The sequence below is a fragment of the Rhipicephalus sanguineus genome, chromosome 6 (assembly GCF_013339695.2).
Source record: "Rhipicephalus sanguineus isolate Rsan-2018 chromosome 6, BIME_Rsan_1.4, whole genome shotgun sequence".
Taxonomy (NCBI): Eukaryota; Metazoa; Arthropoda; class Arachnida; order Ixodida; family Ixodidae; genus Rhipicephalus; species Rhipicephalus sanguineus.
In genome coordinates this window covers 51,704,462-51,723,750 of record NC_051181.1, presented here as the reverse complement: position 1 = coordinate 51,723,750, position 19,289 = coordinate 51,704,462, and the positions used below count along the sequence as shown (strand labels likewise).

The window sequence follows — 19,289 nt, the reverse complement described above, 5'->3', positions numbered from 1 at the left end:
TTGTAATGCAGGAAAGTCTAGCCTTCATGGCATTTAAAGTAGTTCCCAGCACACAACAAGTGTTCAGTACAGATGCTGAGACACTCTAGTATTAATTAAGGCTTGGCATCATTGCAGTGTAATAAGTTAATAACCACGTGCACCGTGACAGGGAAAAAAACAGCATAAATACAGGAGGCCTGCAAGAGTGATGTCGTAAGGAGACAAGTAGAGAGAGAGAGAACACGATGAACAGACGGGTTAGGAGTGAAATGAACCGTAGGACAAGGCATGAACAAACAGAATACATGCAAACTCGCACGGTGTATTCTTTCTGAAATGGGAAGTCTGCCGCATCGACTCTAATCTACAACGGAAAGCAGGTCGCACTGTGGACCTTAGACTGCACTGGTCCCGAAATTCAAGTGCCTTGAAAATGTAGTCTTCAAATTCAAGGGTTTTCAAGGACCTGTATACGAACCAGGCCCGTAGCCAGGGGGAGGGTGGCCCAATTTTGGTGAAGTAGGTGTTTTTACCAAAAATAAATAATGAAAATAGGTGTTTTTTTTTAAATAGTGAAGGTTTTCAGCAAGTGCACCCCCCCCCCCCCCCCGAAATTCCTGGCTACGGGCCTGGTACGAACCCTGCCAGCGACATGTTTCTCTATGAGTTAGGAATTTTAAAGGATACATATGACATCGGCGCATAAGTTTGGGAATGATAAGGGCCAATTAACTGTCAGGATAATTAATGAAAATTAATTGAACGAGTTCATTACAGAGCGGGTGGTTTTCCAGTACGTTTGTGCTATCAAGACGCTCATCAGTTGACACACTGCTTAAGTGAGCTCTCAGTAGAGGGTGAAGGAATTGGGCTGACATCACTCCGTACTATGCACCCTGTAACGTGCGCTTCGCGGGCGCGCCGGTCTACTCCACGTCAGCTCCACGTGGCAGCGCTCGCTCTGCGTCCTCTATCGCTTTATCTGCGGGCGCGTTAGGACACATCGTCAGTTGCTTTTCTGGGTATGGTACGAGGAGGGGGTGCGCTTGCTTGCTCCGTGAACAACGGAATGGGATGACGGTGAACAATCCGGTCCTAGTGGCTCGTGTGTACACAGAAGCTATGAAAGTGGCCGACCGCAAGTAAACCTAAAGTACCGAAGTGAAGCAAAAGCTAGAGGTTAGCGCCATTAAAGACACTTGATTAGAACAATATCACCTATATAGTTTTTTGTTGTTTTTACTCACAACGACCGGGTTTCGTTCGCTAAAACTTAAACATATTATCACTCGGCGCAAGCCAGACGTAAATTTATCGGGAAAGCTTTTGTAGCGTTGTCGACAATTTCTTGAAGGACGCGTGCATGCTCGAGCTAGCTAAAGGCACGTTCATGACGAGCGCAGATTCGGAAAGCGGGCGCGGATTATGCGCAAAAGCGGCAAACCCGCGGATCGCTCCCGGACCGATTTTCTCCGCGCTAGAGTGTATCCGCGCGGAAAAGTTGGCCGCTTTGGTCGCAGCCAATCAGGGCCCGAGAAGCGCGCGCGCAGTATTGCGTATTGCCGCAAGATGGCGACACCTCTGCTGTGGATTGCTTCGTCCCCGCGGCGGAGCGGGCAGAAGGCATCGCGGTCAGTCTGAACCAGGTCTGAACAGCCGCGCGGCCTCACTGCCTCTCCGCTTTGAAAATCCGCTTGCGTGCTCCGCGTTCGGTGTGAACGCGCCGCCAGTGATTTAGCTGGAATCTACCGCGACGCGCAGTCTAACAGCGAAGCTGTTCTAGCTTGCCGTGACAAGTGTGTCGGCCCAGAAATCCGTGCGCACGGCAAGCGCACACCCACAGCCTGCGCACACTCTTAGGTAACCAGGGGTGCGGCTAAGAGGGGGAGGGGGGGTCGGATACTTTGTCCTAATCGGGAGGGAGGGGGGGGCGCTACGATGAACCTTCGCCCCCACCCCCTGAAGGGGAACCCTACGCACGCCTATGGCATGCCGCTCGTTGCCTAGCAACCAGAGGTGCACAGCTGGAGCGCCAACTGTCATAGCGGCGCATGCGCAGCAGCTGCGCCAAACCACGCCCATTGCGCGAGCTACAACGGATCCCGCCTACTTGGCCGAAGAGGCTGCAGCGGAGACGGCGGCGAGCAGATCCGCAACACGCTCAACGGGAGAATGTCAGGGCAGCGGCGAGAAAGCAATCACTATGCGAAGATCCTGGCATGAGGGAGCCGAGTATGAGCAACGACGGGCCCGTGCTTCAAAGGGGGGTGCCGAAGCATGGTTTCAGCGCGAGCTCGTTTCGTTGGAGTCGGGCCATTCTTGCAAAGTCCGTGATGGACTATCTTCGCTGTGCCTAAGCCTTGCGCGACTTCACGCAAGCTTCTGCGTTATTATTTTTTTTTTTTTGACAACACACAGCTCACCACCATTGTTGCACTGCGAGTGCTTCTCCCTTTGCTGGACACAACCTCGCCCAATGAAAAGCTTAGTTTAATGACGCTTTGTCTGCTAAAGGCGGCATTCACCCCGACGACTGACTAAAGTCCGCAGCTGGCGACAGAGGAGCTGTCAACGGCGACCGCGACGTGCCCTCCGTCACAACCGCGATCGCTTATCTGCGTTTTTGCTGCCATGGCCATGTACGATAACCTAAGTATCCCGACGTCGTGCTCCCGTGCCGTTGCTTGGTTCGGCAACTCCAGTCGCGGAGATAGAGAATCGGTCGGCAAGCGACTTTAGCAAAACAGTTGCTTTTCGACCACTTGCGACCACCCTGGTCGAGCGACTCCTGCCGATCGCCGTTGTGAATGCGCCCGAAGTCTTCACCGTATTTTCCCGTTCATTTAGCAGATACCCGCCTCGAGCCGTTCACCTAACCCGCAGTGTGAAACACCAGCGCGAGCCCAGACCATCGAGCTCGACGACGGCAAGACCTTGTGGGCTTTACATGGAACATCACGGCGACGGCAAATTAGTGCTCGTGTTGCTCCTGCTATCGCAATAAAAGCACCAAAGCTACAAAAAAAAAGGTGCGGCACTGGCTGTTTTCGCCTATCCGAGCCTTGCACTCACGAGAGTGCATACGGGTATCTGCGCGTGTGTAAGCACATGAGCGTCCTTGTTTTGTACAGGTAGTGAAAGCTCCCCCCCCCCCCAACACTCGCTCGTACCTAGTCCCGCCAACTGTGGCTCCGAACTGCTGGTCATGCGCTTGCTCACATGCCTGTTTTTTGCAGTTTCGCAGTGCAAGATTTGTATTGCATTGTAGTTTTAGGGGCGAAGCTCCTTAAGGCGGCACCCGTTCGTCCCTCGTAGTCGTAGTCGTAGTGCGTAACCAGTCTTACGCTTTGACCTCCAAGGTGGTGCCGGTGGGAGATTTTTCCTGTGCGTTGTTGAACAATAAAAAATTCGCAGCGGTAGCTAAAAGCCGACTTCTTCTGTCTCTCATTCCCATTAGCAGCCATTCTTTACCTCCAAAGTAGTGCCTGGTGAGATTTCTCCTGTGTGTGATTAAACAATAAAAATTTTGTTCAAAACGCCGTTGATTGATGAAATAAACCAACGAAAGACGCCAGATGTTTTGTAAAAGCAAAACGAAAGAACGCCAGATGTTTCTAAAGCAAAACGAAAAGACGCCAGCTGCTTAACGAAAGACGCCAGATGTTTTCTAAAGCAATGGTTTTCTAAACAATGAAAATTCACAGCGTATATGTAAAATTAAAGTGAGCTGCAAGTCGTCATAACTCATCGAACCTTTAGTATAAACGCGCCCGATCTCACGTCGGTGATGATGTACTGGGCAGAATTCACGGAAGATTCACGGTTTACCGATGAACCTCCGCAGCTTCGCCCACTCATCATCATTCACTCCGTGGATATGCTGTGATTTTTTTTAATTTTACCACGTGTTCAGCTTATGAAATGTCTTTCGATATGCACCATTTTTTTTAACGTTTTATTGCAGAGTATGCATACTAGCACAATCGTTTTCTTTCGCTTTGTATATTTACCCTGAATATGTTACATGTCCACCTGTGCAATACCAGAGGGCATTTACGGTATGAAAGCGTCTTGCCATCACCTGACCATGGCGACGGTTGTACAAGTGCACAGGACAAAGCGGGCAATGACAGAGCGCGAGCTTCCACTGCATAGGCCCTGGAGCTTCTGCCATTAGCAGTAAGCGTATCGCCGGTGGGCGAATGGAGAAAGGAGGCCACACATTTGAGGCCTGTCATTACTTTAGTCTTGGCTGAAGCACTACAGCCTGCCTGTTGCCACATATAAGGGCGCAGGGGTAGGGCAAAACCTGAAAAAAAAAAAACTTTTTTTCTTTGCTATTTGGCTTTGCTTTGTGCATATTTTCCACACCAGTGCTTTTCTTAAAAAGGATTTTTTGTGGCTGAAAACCAGTTTTTCCGAAAGAATGTAGTAAGTGAACATGCACCCAGGACAAGCCCCTCATGTGCGCTCCTTACGATCTATTTTTCTCAAAAAAAAAAAAAAAAAAACTTCCTGTACGAAAGCCAAAATGCTTGCCTGGAGTCTGCTTTGTATAGGAAATTGTCGGGTATAACTTCTAAGCCAGTCCGAAGACGCTGCGTGCCTTTTTATTCGCGCTTGTTCTTCGAAGTGCGTCTGTTCGAACACTTTCAGCTCCTAGCTTCGTTACACCTTGCGGCCATCACGCCTCTCGATATGTCGAGATGCTGAGGGTAAAGAAGGCCTTCAGCAAGTGTAAATTTCATAGCAACCAACACAGTTTTCTTGTAAGTGTGAATAAATGCCGGCAACGTACTGAGATGCTGAACGCTGAACCAACAAGCTCTTCATCGTTGAACTTCTCAGCCTCTTCAGTGTCTTTCGAGGCAAATTACGTGCAGGGTGACCACGGGTATGCTCTAATAGACATGAATATTATTTGTGATGCAATTAGACTGAGTTGCGAGAACAAACTCTGCGGTGAAAGTGTTGAGCTGATGGGAATTGCGTCGCAGTCTTTGTTTAGGCTTCAGTCTTGAGGATTGTGACATTGGATGTTGTTCTTTCATTTAGTGATGACAGTATCGCACGAGCCAAAATTCTGAAATAATTAGGATTGAAGCCTGGCCAAAATAGTCAATTTGCCGGAAACAGTTGACCACAATCAACGCTACATTGCGGATAGAGCTGCAGGACACTCACAAAAGAAGCAAGGCAAGCAATAAGAGAGGCTCCAAAGCGAAAAATTTGTTTTGGCAACAATTACCATGCTTGCAGCTACTAAATAAAATAGTTGAACAGTGTTTGTGGCAAAGTATGTTCGCTTTTCAACTGTTTTCTAACTTCAAACTCGATTGTCTCAAAACCATGTTTTTTATTACTTGGGTACCACTCGTATTTCCTATGCATTCCAAGGTAACCAGCTGATTATTTTCATGCATTCTGCATATACGCATACAACTACGGAAGCAGAATTCACCAAAAGTCTAATATTGGTCAAATTTAAGTAAATCTGCTCCACTTAAAAGAGGCGGAAAATTTGGAAGAAAATGATATATGCATTATGTGAATATCCCTTGTCACTGAGAAAACGGCACCTCAAAATGGCCAGAAATGCATGGGGCGTATAGCGCTTACCCTGTGCCCTTAACCATTAATCTATGCATTCCATCACTACTACAGATTGGCTACTCATCGAAGGGCCCTTTAAATTTTGTATGACAAGTCTCTAGTGTGATATCGAATTCAGAGCTTAATAACACTGCAGTGTACCTACCAGTAATGATTTTGGAATTAGCCCCCAATTCATCAATCAAGCATTTCTGCAGGCTTCATTCGTCAGCTTACAGAATGCTCGTAAGAGCCAGAAAGTGCGCTAGACCACTTTGACAATGTTTGTATACAACTGCCACATTTATTTTCGTACAGCAGGCGGTACACACAAGAGAAAAAGGTGGAAGGTCGATGCCACGCGGGTGGGCGATAAGTGCCACGGTTTCACCCGACCATTTCACCAGGAGGCTGCACCAAGTGCACAACACCGGGCAGGCAATGCAAGCCACCAAGCAGCCCGGGGCATGGACCACTGCGGGACATCTCGCCCTTCGCGGCAGAAGCTCGACTCGGTTATGCCGGGTCGAGGTGCAAATTCTCGAAGGCGCAGCTCGAAGGAAGGGTCAAACTGCGTGCACCTCTGAGCCAGGTAGGTTGGGGTGTCGGTAGCCAGAAAAAATCAATGGATGCCGTCGTCGGGGAGGAAGGAGGTGGGTCGCAACTGGACCGCTCTTTTTAAAAACATGTCACCGTGAGGACTACTGCTTCCCGGGAACATGCACGCCACACGCACACACACCACACACACACACACACCGTAAAAGATGAAATTTTCAGATGGTCGAGTCATTCGTGACAATGCGTGTAGTAGGTGCCAGGTTTGTACTTTACAAAAAAACAAAGCATAAAATCAGCCACATGGCTTGCCTAAAAGTAAACAGCAGCATGTGCCATACTTTTTTTTTTTTTTTGACAGATACACACTGCTTATGAAACTCAGCGTTGTACTTCTAATAAAACTTTGCATACAATCAGTACGAAAATAAGAAAGAAGAAATCAAGAACTGCCCAGTGAAAATATTACATAAATAGTAGTATCTACGTCAATTGCAGCTATATTTTCTCGAACCTTTAAGACAGCATCAGGGACATTCATCAAACCATCACACCTTTACAGCCATTTGCAGCTTTCCTCTTGTGCAAACACAATAAATGATGTGTACAGTATTCAAACGAAAACAGCACGTTACAGACACTGCACTCACAATTAAATTGCATGCCTTAACTAAAAGCACTGCCAAGTATGGCCATGTGAATGCTTTGCTTTTTTTTTCCCCATTCACAAAAACTCCAGCTTCGAGCTTGATTTCATGCAAGACATCCTTTGCATGCCAAGGCCCTGGCAAAAATGATTACCCACGGTGAGCTTCCGGAATTGTGTGCGACAACCTTAAACATGAGAACGAAATTATAAGAGGACATTATTATTCCAACTACTATTTCAAAAGCCCAAACAAGAAATCTTCTTGAAATGCAATTTTGTGAAGCATTGCACCCCCCATGCCTACGTTTAAAAAAAAAAAACGCAATGGTGCAACTGGCAATGGTTCGACTAGAACTACTGATGCAAAGTCTAAACAAACAAAGCCAATTTTGATTGATTCCTTTGCACGCCCCACATTCACAGAGGAAACCACAAAAAAGGTAATAAACAAAGCTCGAAGCTGCAGCAAACAGCTATGCTAAAATATGCAAGCCAGAAAAAACAATGATACAATGTGCTGAGAAACGAGCATCGTAAAAGGGAGGGCGTCTGTAGCGCATCATCTAGAGAAAAAAAAATGCATCGGTATAAGTGAGCGCTTTAAGACAGGGCAATGAAAACTCTGGCCCACGACATGAAAAAAAACAAAAAAAAAACATGGTGAATATGGAAGTCAATAACGTGCACACAAGTGTCAACAAAACGAGACACAGATGAAAAAAATATTGAAGACGGCTGGAACATCTTCCCCACGTGCCTGGCCTAACAGGCAAAATAGGTGAGCCTGCGGCTTGGACGCATGTTTGCCGCCTGGGTTGACGTTCCCCACAATCAAAGCACAGGCTCGTACAGACTCTGGCCCGGTGCTTTGCGAGTCACCTGAGGCCGATGACGTTAAAACCCTTTTCGTACGGCATACAAATGGCGCTCCGCGCTATTGCACGAGTGGAGTGAGGCCTTCCACGCCACCGTTCTACATTTGCCCCGTCTCGAGCAAAACTGCTCTCACCACATCAACCCAGCACAATGTCCTCTGCCAGTATGATATGCTCCTCTTGCACAGGCATTGCCAGCAGAGTGCGGCAAGTCAGTTAATGCGCGCCATTTGTGTAGATTTCATTAATTTGCTCGGAAACGTTGCCGAGAAGCACATGTGCCTCCAGCCTGCATTCTCTGCACTTAAAAAAGAGAGTTCTTCGGCGATCCGCTTGCATGGTCTAACTCGAGAGCCCGCCCTTCGGGACAGACTTCCTACTTATTATCACCGGCAAAGCTGTACAGGCCTGCCTACCAGAACCACAGGCTCAAAGTCACATTAACCGTACCAAAAGAGTGCAATTGCGAGAACAGAAATATCAATCTATCGGAAGAAGCTGCCAAAATAAATGGACAGCCTCTCCACCTGTCGCGATGACCGAATTCGTGCTTCAATTCATGGGTCTTCGAGAAGAAACAGCGCAACAGCCAAGCACCGCACAACACTCCACAGGTCAGTCTTTTAAAGATGGCTGACGAGCAACGACCAACCGTGCGGCCTTCCAAGCACCAGAGCGGTGAGGACCCTTGGCAATACCGGAGAGACAAATGCAAGATGCCAACCTACTGCAGCAGAGAAGACTTAGGGGTTGCAAGAACCGAAAGTGGGAGAGCAAAAAGCATAGGGGAGGAGGAGCAGCTGCAGATGAGGAGAGAGAGTTCTTGTCCAAAGGAGAAAGGGGTGGGAAGAAGGGCACCACCATCTCTACAAGAAATAGTCCAACCACGGGTGACGCTAGGGAGACTTTCTTTAAAAAAAGAAAAAAGAAGAAAAACAGAAGTGTGGGGGTCTCCCCCTGTGCTGTTCACTGGCTGCAGAAGGCCAGCCGGGCGAGGTGGCTGCCCTCGGCAAGGGGCTGCAGCAGCCGCAGGTTTTCGGAGCTGAACCAGGCTGGCGAGTTGGCGGGACACTGAGCAGGAATTCCTTCCTCCGCCTGAAAGCAAGGGCACTTGGTTAAACTGAAATTCAACCTATGCAAAACAAAGTACAGTTTCCAAGGGAAACAGTTTTACATGGAAAGTGATACAAGCAGTATGAAAACAACCAAGTTTAAATATTCAAATGCAAGAAAGTCCGTTCCATTGAACCCAAGATCCAGCAGCCATGACCTGATGCCTCCCTGACAAATTTCTTGCAACAGTGGCCGTACGTCACGTGTGGAGCCAATAGAAATGCAGGCACAACACACTGTGATAATATGTGTTGAACAATGTCACTGCGCCTGTTCTGCGCTGTGGCTTGTCAACAAAACCGCGGGTGTTGCCCATGGAGTAATGAATAGAAGAGACAACGCACTGCGCCGAGTTTAGACTGAAGTTGAAACTTTACTCCACGTCACATCGTACTCACAGTGTAAGAAAAATAAGATGCTCTGACACTTGCCGCTCCCCGGGGGCAGATTGTGTTCAAAGGTGTCCTTGAGCAAAGAGTAGTTTTCACAGCACGAATACAGATGGCACTACAGTATGGGGTCTCAAGGGCCCGCGCGGCACGCATTCTGAGCTTCACACGCAGTGGCACATCTTCCTGAAAATTGTGTGTGAAGGCTTTTCTGTGATTTAGAAACACATTGTGCTGCGCCCGTGAGCACTGTGAGTGTATTTGTTTTGCTTATTCGTATTCTGGGATTGACTCAACGTATACCTCGACGCTGCATATGGCGCCGAGTACCCATTAGCTGCGTACACGCTGGTTGCACCTCGAAACAGGTAAGGTGCGTTTTGTCCCAAATTGCAAGTCTGGGTATAGGACATGTACGGAGTGTATGTCGACCTTCAAGGTTCCGCGTGAACCATAACATTTAGTTAAGTGGCGATGGGTGATTCCAAGAGCAGAGAGAATTTCGGAGCCTACTGACCACGTTTGCGCGAAGTATTTCCCAGAAGAAGCGATCTCTGCAACATATCACGCAGAATACAAGGGAAACGTCCTGCTAGACACCCAAAACAAGCCTGTCTCTTTGGATGCATTGCCTGGCGTTTTTTCCGGACTGTCCACACTATCCGACCAATCAGCAAAAATCTAGAAACCTATGCAAAAACGGCAGGCTCTACTTCCGACTTCTCGGAAGCGAAGAGAGCCAAAAGCATCAACTGCTTCTGAAGAGCCTCACCTGACTGTTGAAAGTAGGCAAAATTTATTGCGCGCAGGCACAGCAAGTCCAGGACATGCTGCTGCCGAATCAACAGGCGCGCTATGCAAGAGACCGTGCTGGTCCATGTGAAGAAAAAGATATGCTTCGCAACATGATACTGACAGTGCAAGTGGCCCATGCACTACCAATGCACTTAGTTTATCAAGCCAAAAAAGTAATTTCTTGTTTTATCAGATGACGTTATTCCAGCTGCGTTATCTACGCTTATTAGGATGAAGTAAATGTTCCGAAATACCCAGTGAACAGAAATCATCGTCAATACAACTTGTGTGACGAAGCTGTGTTGTTTCACGCTCAGTACATTCATGTGATTATAGTTCGTAAGTCAGACTTAATATTAACAGGCTGGCTTTTCCCATCTTAGGATGCCTCTTTCGTATCTCCGTCACAGTCTGGCAACACTTTGCACCCAGGCAGGAGCACTTCTGACACAAAACATAAAGCATGAGACACATTGCCCAACGGCGGACGATTTTTGGCCTGCTCACTCCCCCCTCTGATTCATGTCCCTTTCCGACCACACAACCAGTGTACTGGGCATACGAATAAAAGCCGTGCAGAAAAGCAAGCAAAGCTCAAATAAGAACCGAAACCACTTTTGCAGCTTCCCTAAGAGACGAGCAGTATCTTTTTCAATGTTCTTCCCTGAGCCACATTTTCTTATGGGAGCGCCTCAGAGTAATGACGTCATCCACGTGGGAACTCGCACGCTTGGTGCACCCAAGTACGTGAAATTATTTTAGGAGTTATCTTCGCGCCATTCAAATAATTTAAATCATTCGAGCTAAGTTATGCCCTCTTGAAATAGTGTTGTAAAAAAAGTTGCCTTTGTAATGGGAAATTAGCTCAGAATGCGAGAATGTTTATGTCCAGCACACTGGACACTTAAAGCCCCTCCATGCGTTTTCCGCCGGCTAGGTTAAGTAGCGCCAACTCGTCCGCCCCCTCTCCCTTTACACCGGTTCCCCGCCTAGCGGAAGCCGAAGTGCCGCCATGATGTTTCTGCTGCTTTTTCGGTTGATGCACCTGCCCCATGCCCGCCCGTGCCCTCGCGACGCAGAAACACCGAGCGAAAACTCGCTCGGCGGCAGGCAGTTTACGACGAACCTCAAAACAACAACACTTGCGAAACGGAGAAGCAAATATGAGCTTTCTCGCGTGTGCACATGCGTGCGCAGAAACAAGATGGAAGGAAAAAGCGGAAGGAAGTGGCTCAAGAACTTCCTTCCGGAAGCTCCGGAACCGGAAGTGGCCGTCGTTGTCGAACAATAGATGGCGGTACTTAAAAAAAGCGGCAGTAGACGCAATGGAGGGGCTTTATGGACACTAGGATGCCATTGGCGCGTATCGTGCCAAACATGGGGAGAAAAAGAAAACTAGAAGGGAGCATCACATGACAGTCTTGAAGCCCAGCCATAAAAAAAACGTAACAGGAGCATGCTGGGAATTCTACAAAGAGCATTTAGCATGAGGAGTGGACTCTAGGTGCGCTCCCTCCCAATTTTTTTCAAGTGCAGAGCACTTTAGGGGACCGGCTTGTCCTCCATCCATCCATCTCGTGGCGTGATCACGCTCATAGTAAAGCGCTCAATACAGGCCATAACAAGGCGAGCAATGCTCAAAACCGGGTTAAAATGAACGAACAAGGTTTGAAATACAGTAAAAGCTCGTTAATTCGACTCTCGTTAATTCAGAAAATCGGTTAATTCGGACACGTCATCTGGTCCCTGTAAATATACGCATCACTCTATGAGACTGGGCGCTCGTTATTTCGGACAGATTTGACCGCAAATCAGATAATTCGGCGACTTTCGGGCCGCTGGCGAGGCTCGAAAACGAAAAAGGAACAATTCGGAACAAAGGTGAAGTTCAAACGCAGCATCGCCATGGACATCAATTATCGACTTGGCTTGGATTGAGACTGGTTGAACGCCTTTTTTTTCGCGTGTGGGTTTTGTTGCTTTGTTCCCGTCGGTGTGCTGCATCGTTGATCGCCGATTTATCTAGGAACGTTTCAGTACGGCTCCTTTAGCTTGATCGTTGCTGGCGCTTTTGTGCTGGCTTCTCGTGTGACCGCACCGACCGCACTCCACGCCGATGGCAACGCCGACGAAGCAGCCCAAGTACGAGGCCAAGGACTTCACCACCAAAGTAGAAATGTTGCGTACTCTGAATAATGGGCTCTCCCGACAAGAAGTGATGAAGAGTGATGAAAGGGGATCCTTGTATCGGCGGCAAAAGAAGCAAGGAACGAGTAGCCGTACCTTTAGCCGCCAACGTGACGGGAACAGAGCGCTTGCTGCTTCTCGTTATCGGAAAGGTTCAAAAGTCACGCTGCTTTAAGAACATCAACAATCTTCCCATGGATTACCGTGCCAACCGAAAAGCGTAGATGACGAGTGAAACTTTTGCGGACACTGCAGTCATCATGCGAGCTGCTGAGCACCATGAAGGGCTCAGAAAAATTGTGTCCGCACGAATATCTGCTCGAAAACAGACCAGCATCCGCGATTACTTTGTTAGGTAAAGGTATGTTGAAAAAACTAGTGCATTTATTGTGTTTATTTCGACCATTCGATAATTCGGACATTTTTTCCGGTCCCTAGAAATCCGAATTAACGAGCTTTTACTGTAATATAATCAACAGAAACAACCAAGAAGTAATCGCAATATTTAACTTAAATTCGCTAAAAACACTCTGGAAGCATGTGCCTGTCTCCCGTGCCGCACAGGAAAGGGTGCCACCGCTGCACAGAGAGCACAATTTCTCCTCTCCCAGCGCTGTGCTGGCTACATCTGAAGGTGGAAACAACCTGACTGAACTCGCTGAAGATGACATGTATTTCAACTGCCGTAACAAGCAGGAAGTCAACAAAGCGCATCAAAAAGTAGTGCGCATGTTGCACACCGAGTTTGAGAATCTCCCTAACAAGATTCTGCTTGGTGCCCAGGAAACCCTACATGCTTACCTCAAACATCAACGTCATCGTCGGTGTGGTAAACGGAGCAGTGGGGACTCTACGAACAAGAATAGCTGCGTGACCGTGCTACGCACTTCCTCAGGTTTCTCAGTAGTGGAACTGCATTTGGTTCTTTTCCTCCATGGTGCTAAACGCCATCAGCAACAGTTATCCATGCGAAACTTTTTTTTCTTTTTCTCTGGTCCAAATAAACCGTTGTGTTTTCCAAGACGATTAACCTTTTGACAGAACCAAAAGCAAGATTCTTTCAAGAAAGAAAGCGGAACGTGTGTACCCATAAATGCAACCAGTCATGGGCACGTTACCAGTAAAAAGTAACAGTGTTACAGTTACAGTTACCTAAGCCAAAAAAGTAACTCTGTTACAGTTACAGTTACAGAGTTTCCGAAAGTAACTTGTTACAGTTACAGTTACTGTGCAAAAGTAACGTCGTTACTTTTCCGTTACTGTATAAAATAATAGATCACAATTCAAATTATAGAATTTATTTCATAAGGGTTGCACGTCGTAAAACCCTAGACGAAGGAAACATAAAAGGGGGCCCAACACCAGCAATCACTTTGAACGCCTCTTACTTGAAGTGGAAAACGTGGTTGATGTACTGGAACTACGGCAGTATATCCTAAGACGTTTATTATCTATACCAAGAAGCGCATGCGAAGAGCAGCGGGGAGTGCATCACGAGTGGTTACGACGTCCATTGTGTCTGCTCCATATGTTTAAGGTGTGTCAGACTCTGTTCGGAGAGCTTCCGGTCCGCTGGGCATACACCGTTTTTAAGTCCCGTTATTATACCTTGGAACATGACAACGTGTGTTCACGAAATCCTAAGACTGCACACCTGCGGATGATCATGGCGGTATCTAAAAGTGCGATGCGGGGATCGGCGAAACGGGCAGGAAATGATCAACGAGGCCTAAAGAACTCAAGCGGAATGTCGCTAAAGCAACCCATGCAACGCGTTCTAAGACCGAGCTTGTTGAGCACTGCTAGATGGCAGGTCATAGCTTTGACCTAAACAATGCGACGACGCCGGTTTGTGAACGAAGGTAGGGGAAAAGCAATTCCTGGAATCGTGGTTCATTCGCCGCGGCTTGCAAAAACAGCCGCGGCCCCCCACTGGACATTTACAAGGACATGTGTGACTAGTGGACTGGTTGACCTCGGCTCATTTTTTTTTTCATTTTTAGGATGCCACCTGCATTGGGGGTGAAACGTCTGTCATTTTGTTAATAATTGTTGCATTAAGTCGGAGTAAACATTTTACAACCAGTTACAAAGAAGTTTTAAAATATCGCTTCGCTAGCTCACGGAATTTCTGGCCTTAGCCGTTTCGCGTTCTGCTGTTTTCTAGCCACCTGTCAAACACGATTAGCTTGTAGCCTCAGACGAGGGAGACTATAGACATGGCATCCTAATGCTCCTCCACCTGTACACCAAGAACATAGCTAGATGCTCAAGTGACGAAAAGGATATATATGCTGAAAAAAAAAACGGACGCGAACTTAGCAGGCTGTTCAGTTGAACCACGATTGATATACGTGTTGCGTTAATGACAGACCTCCAACCTCGGTCTTCTGCAGGGAAAATAATACGCTTAGTCACCTCCTCTCCTAAACTGCGAGGGGAGCCCTATTCTGGAAAGTTGAGGGGTGGAGAGGATATATGGTAAAGAAGAAAGTTCGAAAAAGTGTTGCTGTTGGATAATTTTCCACAAAGACAGAAGTAACTGTAACGGTATTTTCCGTTACAGTTACCGCGAAAAAAGTAACAGTGTTACAGTTACAAGTTCCTCTAACATAAAAGTAACTAGTTACAGTTACAAGTTACTGAAAAAAGTAACTAGTTACCGGTAACGCGTTACTAGTAACTAGTTACTGCCCAAGACTGAATGCAACAAATAAATCCCAGTTTCCAGTATACTTGATGGTTCTCCAGTGAAAACCATTGTACTTACCACCTCCTTTATTTTTTTTGCATACTTCTCAATAGCCTCTTAACTAGAAAATAACAAAAAAGTTTGTTCTACCCTACAAAGAACACAAGATGGAAAGGGAACCGTGACATACACACTCGTTTCAGCTGAAGTCCCCACGGCTTGTTGCAATGGCGCAAGGTACAGCTGACATTGCCTGAGGCCGAAGTGGAGCCTTTTGCAAAACGCTAAGCGTAAGACTGGCAGGGGTCGCGTGTCGATTGAAGTTAGTAATTAAGAACAAGGTAAGCTTCGAGGTGCATTGGTTCACGGTGTTTTGATACAGAATTTTTTTCAGGCTGCAATTTGCTAAGCAACTAGAAATGCAACCTCCATACAGACCAACATTTGCTCACAGTCAGAGCATTTTTAAAACAAGAACGCCGATGAGAAATATGCTGCACATACAATTAGATAATCAGTTTCGTTACTGCAGAAGCCCAGTGTGTTAATCTAATGATATCCATGTACATATGTATATCAAACGCGGTAAACGAACGAGGCCCCAGTGAGCCCCCATCTGTTAACACCACCTGTCGCCGGCAAAGGGAAACAGCCTAGGTGGCAAACAATCTGGAAGCGGTGCCAACCGCAGTGTCATCACCTAAAATATTCTTACACTATTCCAGCCATGAGCCAACTCGCCCATTTCACGACCCTTTCAGGCATGATGGATCTTCGCCCCTGCATTATTAGGTTTAGCAACTACAACTGCTGCGCAACAGAAGCAACGCTACAAAATTTTTCTGCAAAGGAAGAACGGCCCCGTACCTTTGCTGCATAGCAGCTGCGTAAACTCGATGATGGGTGCTGGAAGGCCTTCCACAAGAGGTTTACGAGTGCAGCGCTCTCCCGTCCGGGCAGGACGACGTTCCGGTGCCGTTGCAGCTCCTCAATCATGTCGTCGTCCAGGTAGCCGTCCCGCAGGAGCTGGTATGCCGGACTGCCAGCCATCAGCTGAAGACGCCCCACGAGCATCCGACCTGCCGGGGTGGCTCCACCCACCTCACGACACAGCTCGCGTGCCACACAGCACACCTGCACAGCAGCAGTGACATTTGCCCAAATCATCGTGGAGTAGTTAGCAGTAGTTAAATATAATAAAAGCTCATTAATTCGGCCCTCGTTAATTTGGAAAATCTGATAGTTCGGACACATTCTCTGGTCCCGGCAAGCATATGCACTGTCGAACGGCATCAAACTCTCATTCATTCGGTCACATTTGGCCGCAACCCGGGTAATTAGCACAATCCTTGAATCAGACCAAGCGCCGCAAATGCATGATGCAAAAGAGCAGAAACGAAGTTCGCGGACAACGGAAACGAGGCGGCACAGTCCGCATCGCCATCGTCATTAGCGTGGACCGTGCGGTAATGACAGAAAAGCCAGAACGCTTCATGCTTACCGTATTCACTCGATTCTACCGCGCCCTCGATTGTAACGCGCACCCGTTTTCCGTGCCCAAAAAAAAAGTAATACATCGACTGTAACGCGCACCCATTTATCGTGAGAGAAAAGAACAAAAAAAGTCCATAGGAGTCAAACTTTGCAAATTCAGAAGAACAAATATTTGGGTTTTAAAAAACTAAAGTTTCCAAGAAGTAAAACACAAGGTCATAAAGCGGGCCTTGCCACTAAAACTGTCACCACTACGGCGATGATACGAGTCGCGTAATGGATCAGTCCTCGTCACTGTCGGACAACTCCTTGTCGCTGTCAACGCTCTTCGATTTCGGGAAACCGGCCCAGCTTTTGTCCACTGAAACCTTTCCATGAAGCTTTGCTGTAAAAAGTCTTCTGCTTCTGTTTGCGCCAGTCTCGCACGCACGTTTCGGCAGCTCCGAACGACCGCGATGCGGCCCGATTTCCGTCCGTCTCCGCACATGTAATAACTATTCTTTTAAATGCGGCGTCGTGGTGCACTCGTCGAGTATTTGGAGTCGGCACTTCCATGCCGTCGATGCGAACGCAGAACGGGATGACAATCTCCTCAGCACACGAGAAATGGCCAAGGCGCGTAGGAGGCGGCCATTTTGAAATGCCGATGGCATTTCAAAATGCCATCAAAATGACCGTGCTGGCCATGGGCCTTCAATAAGACAAGATTGCCATCCCCAATCACATTGTTGGCGACCAAGGCTTGAGCGGCTGCAGCAAATTTGTTTCGTTTTCATTTTTACTCAGCGCAGATGAACGAACTGCGGTATCGTCTGCAGCGGTTGCGACAAGCAGTAGTTTCGTTTTTTGCCACGTGCCTTCAGAATTGCGTAGTCACCATGCATGATTGCGCATTAGTAAGCAAGGTTTATTTTTTCGCAGTGGCTGCGCCGCTCAGTAGTTTCATTTCGACTGTGTGCGTAGGCCACACATGTGCCTTCAGAACTGCATGGACGCTGCCTATGATCGTGTTGTTAGCGAACATGATTTCGTCCACAGCGGTTGTGGCACTCAATATTTCGACTTGATGCACACAATGTCACAAGACTCAAACATGGCAGCAGCTGTTAAGATGAGGAGCCTAAAATAGAGTCCACATGCTGGCATAAAACTCATGATGGATGAACGAACAGTTGCTGGCCATTTTACCGGCAAAAAAAAAGCATTGTCACATGCGTGGTGTTCGTGGTGACGGTACATAATAAGGGAGGGGTATAGAGCAAGTTTTGGGCTAATTATGACACGGGGGTCTTGCTCTGCTGTTGCAGAATGACAAAATTGCAGCTTTTACACTGCTCTTATGCAAAATAAGTAGGGGTGTGCGAATATTTGAACTTTCGAATATTTTTTTAATAGTGTTTGCTGTTCGATTTGCACCGAAATTTTACAATTCGAAGTATTCGAACTTCCGGAAAATAATATAACGGAGAATAAATATAGAGATGATAAATCGGCGTACAGCGTGCTTGGTCTTGCGTTTTGGGGTGCCGATGTGCAAAAGTGCTAGCTGCTTCCACCGATGCTCTGAGCGGTCGCTGCGCGACGAGCTTGCCAGGGGGGTCTGCTGCCGATGAGTAAAATGCCCATCCACAGTTCTAAGGAGCCAGCGGACGATGCGATTCGTTGCTTGAGACGAAACACACTGCGGCTTCTTCGCTTTCGCATGTCCGCTAGCGCAATGTTCGGATTCGTCTCGTAAATCGGCACCGTGAGCGGAGTTAGGCCTAGCCACGACTCTGAGCAGTAAGCTCGGTCGCGAAGTGCGTGGCTGCGGTATCAGATGTTTCAAAGTACGTCATGCTCAATTGCGAGTACGAAGAGTCGTCCCACGATGGTCTTCGTCACGTGGTGCGAAATGCTGATAAGCCGAGACGCACGTCTGCGATGTTCGCAACGAGCACAGTGCACTATCATAATCTGATGCTTGAGCTTCCGCTTGCAGCTGCCAAACTAAAGCGTAATTATATTCTAAATGATCGTTGACCTGTGAACACAGAACGAGTGCGAACGCGTCACTAAGTAGCGCAATTTCAGACAGCCGTGACCTCCCGACTTGAAAGAAGCAGATAACGTTATCCCGGAGCGAGGATCGGACCAATGGCGAGGCGTGCTGCAGCAACATGGCGGACGCAGCCAATGGAAGGCCTCGAAACAAACTTCAAGCATTTGCTTTTTGGACGCTTTTTTCTGAATGGAGGACCTAGCTGAAGTGGGAAATTTGAAGACTGAGAAATGCTCTTTCCGACGAGCCCAAGATGGCGGTGCCCGGTTGCTCCGTTGCAGAGCTGTAATTTTTTTTTAACGCATCTTTTTTTTGCGATTTCCGCAGTAATTTTCGCCACCTCGGAAAGCACAACAAATTTTTTACTGCACTTCTATGTAGTTTGCAAGGACGATATTTTGGAATCAGAAAAAGGACTACAGAAACTGAAAAGTGATTTTCGAAAATTTTTTTTTTTCGTGATACAGTCGAACCCGGGTATATCGAACTCGCCAAAAAACGTTTATTAGTTCGATATATGGCATAATTCGATATAGGCCAGCTATAGGATTTTGACACAAAGGCACATAACAACAAGAAAAGTACTTTATTAATATGGTGGCTTACTTGCGTGCCCTACTTTGGAACAAAATAGTCCTGGATTTTCTTCTGTGTCAACGACTTCGCTGCCTGCGACAGCACGCACGCCTCCACGTTGTCCAACGAGTCGGAGCAGCTGAGGCTGTAACCTTCCACATTCACGCAATAGCACCGGACCAACGCAAGTGCACTAATCACTTCGGAGGATGTAGGCAATGGGCCATCGTCAATTTCCTTATTGTTGTCGCTTTGGCTCGTGGTCGGCACGACGTCTGCAACGTAGTCCTCATCTTGTAGCTCACCCATGATGGCGACATCATCGTCCGCACTGAAGAACTCGTCG

General features: G+C 47.5%; 1 protein-coding gene across 2 annotated transcripts in view; it reads right to left on the bottom strand.

Annotated features, from left to right (window-relative positions):
- Nucleotides 1-5,858: 5,858 nt before the first annotated feature.
- LOC119395780 (proteoglycan 4) overlaps nt 5,859-19,289 on the bottom strand; it is a 37,131-nt gene continuing 23,700 nt past the window's right edge. For both annotated transcript variants that reach the window (XM_037662792.2, XM_037662793.2), the window contains 2 exons: nt 15,700-15,966; nt 5,859-8,751 (listed from right to left, as the gene is read on the bottom strand). In XM_037662792.2, coding sequence (XP_037518720.1) covers nt 8,623-8,751; nt 15,700-15,966 — 396 coding nt within the window. In that variant the 3' untranslated portion in view covers nt 5,859-8,622. The remainder of the gene's footprint in view (nt 8,752-15,699; nt 15,967-19,289) is intronic.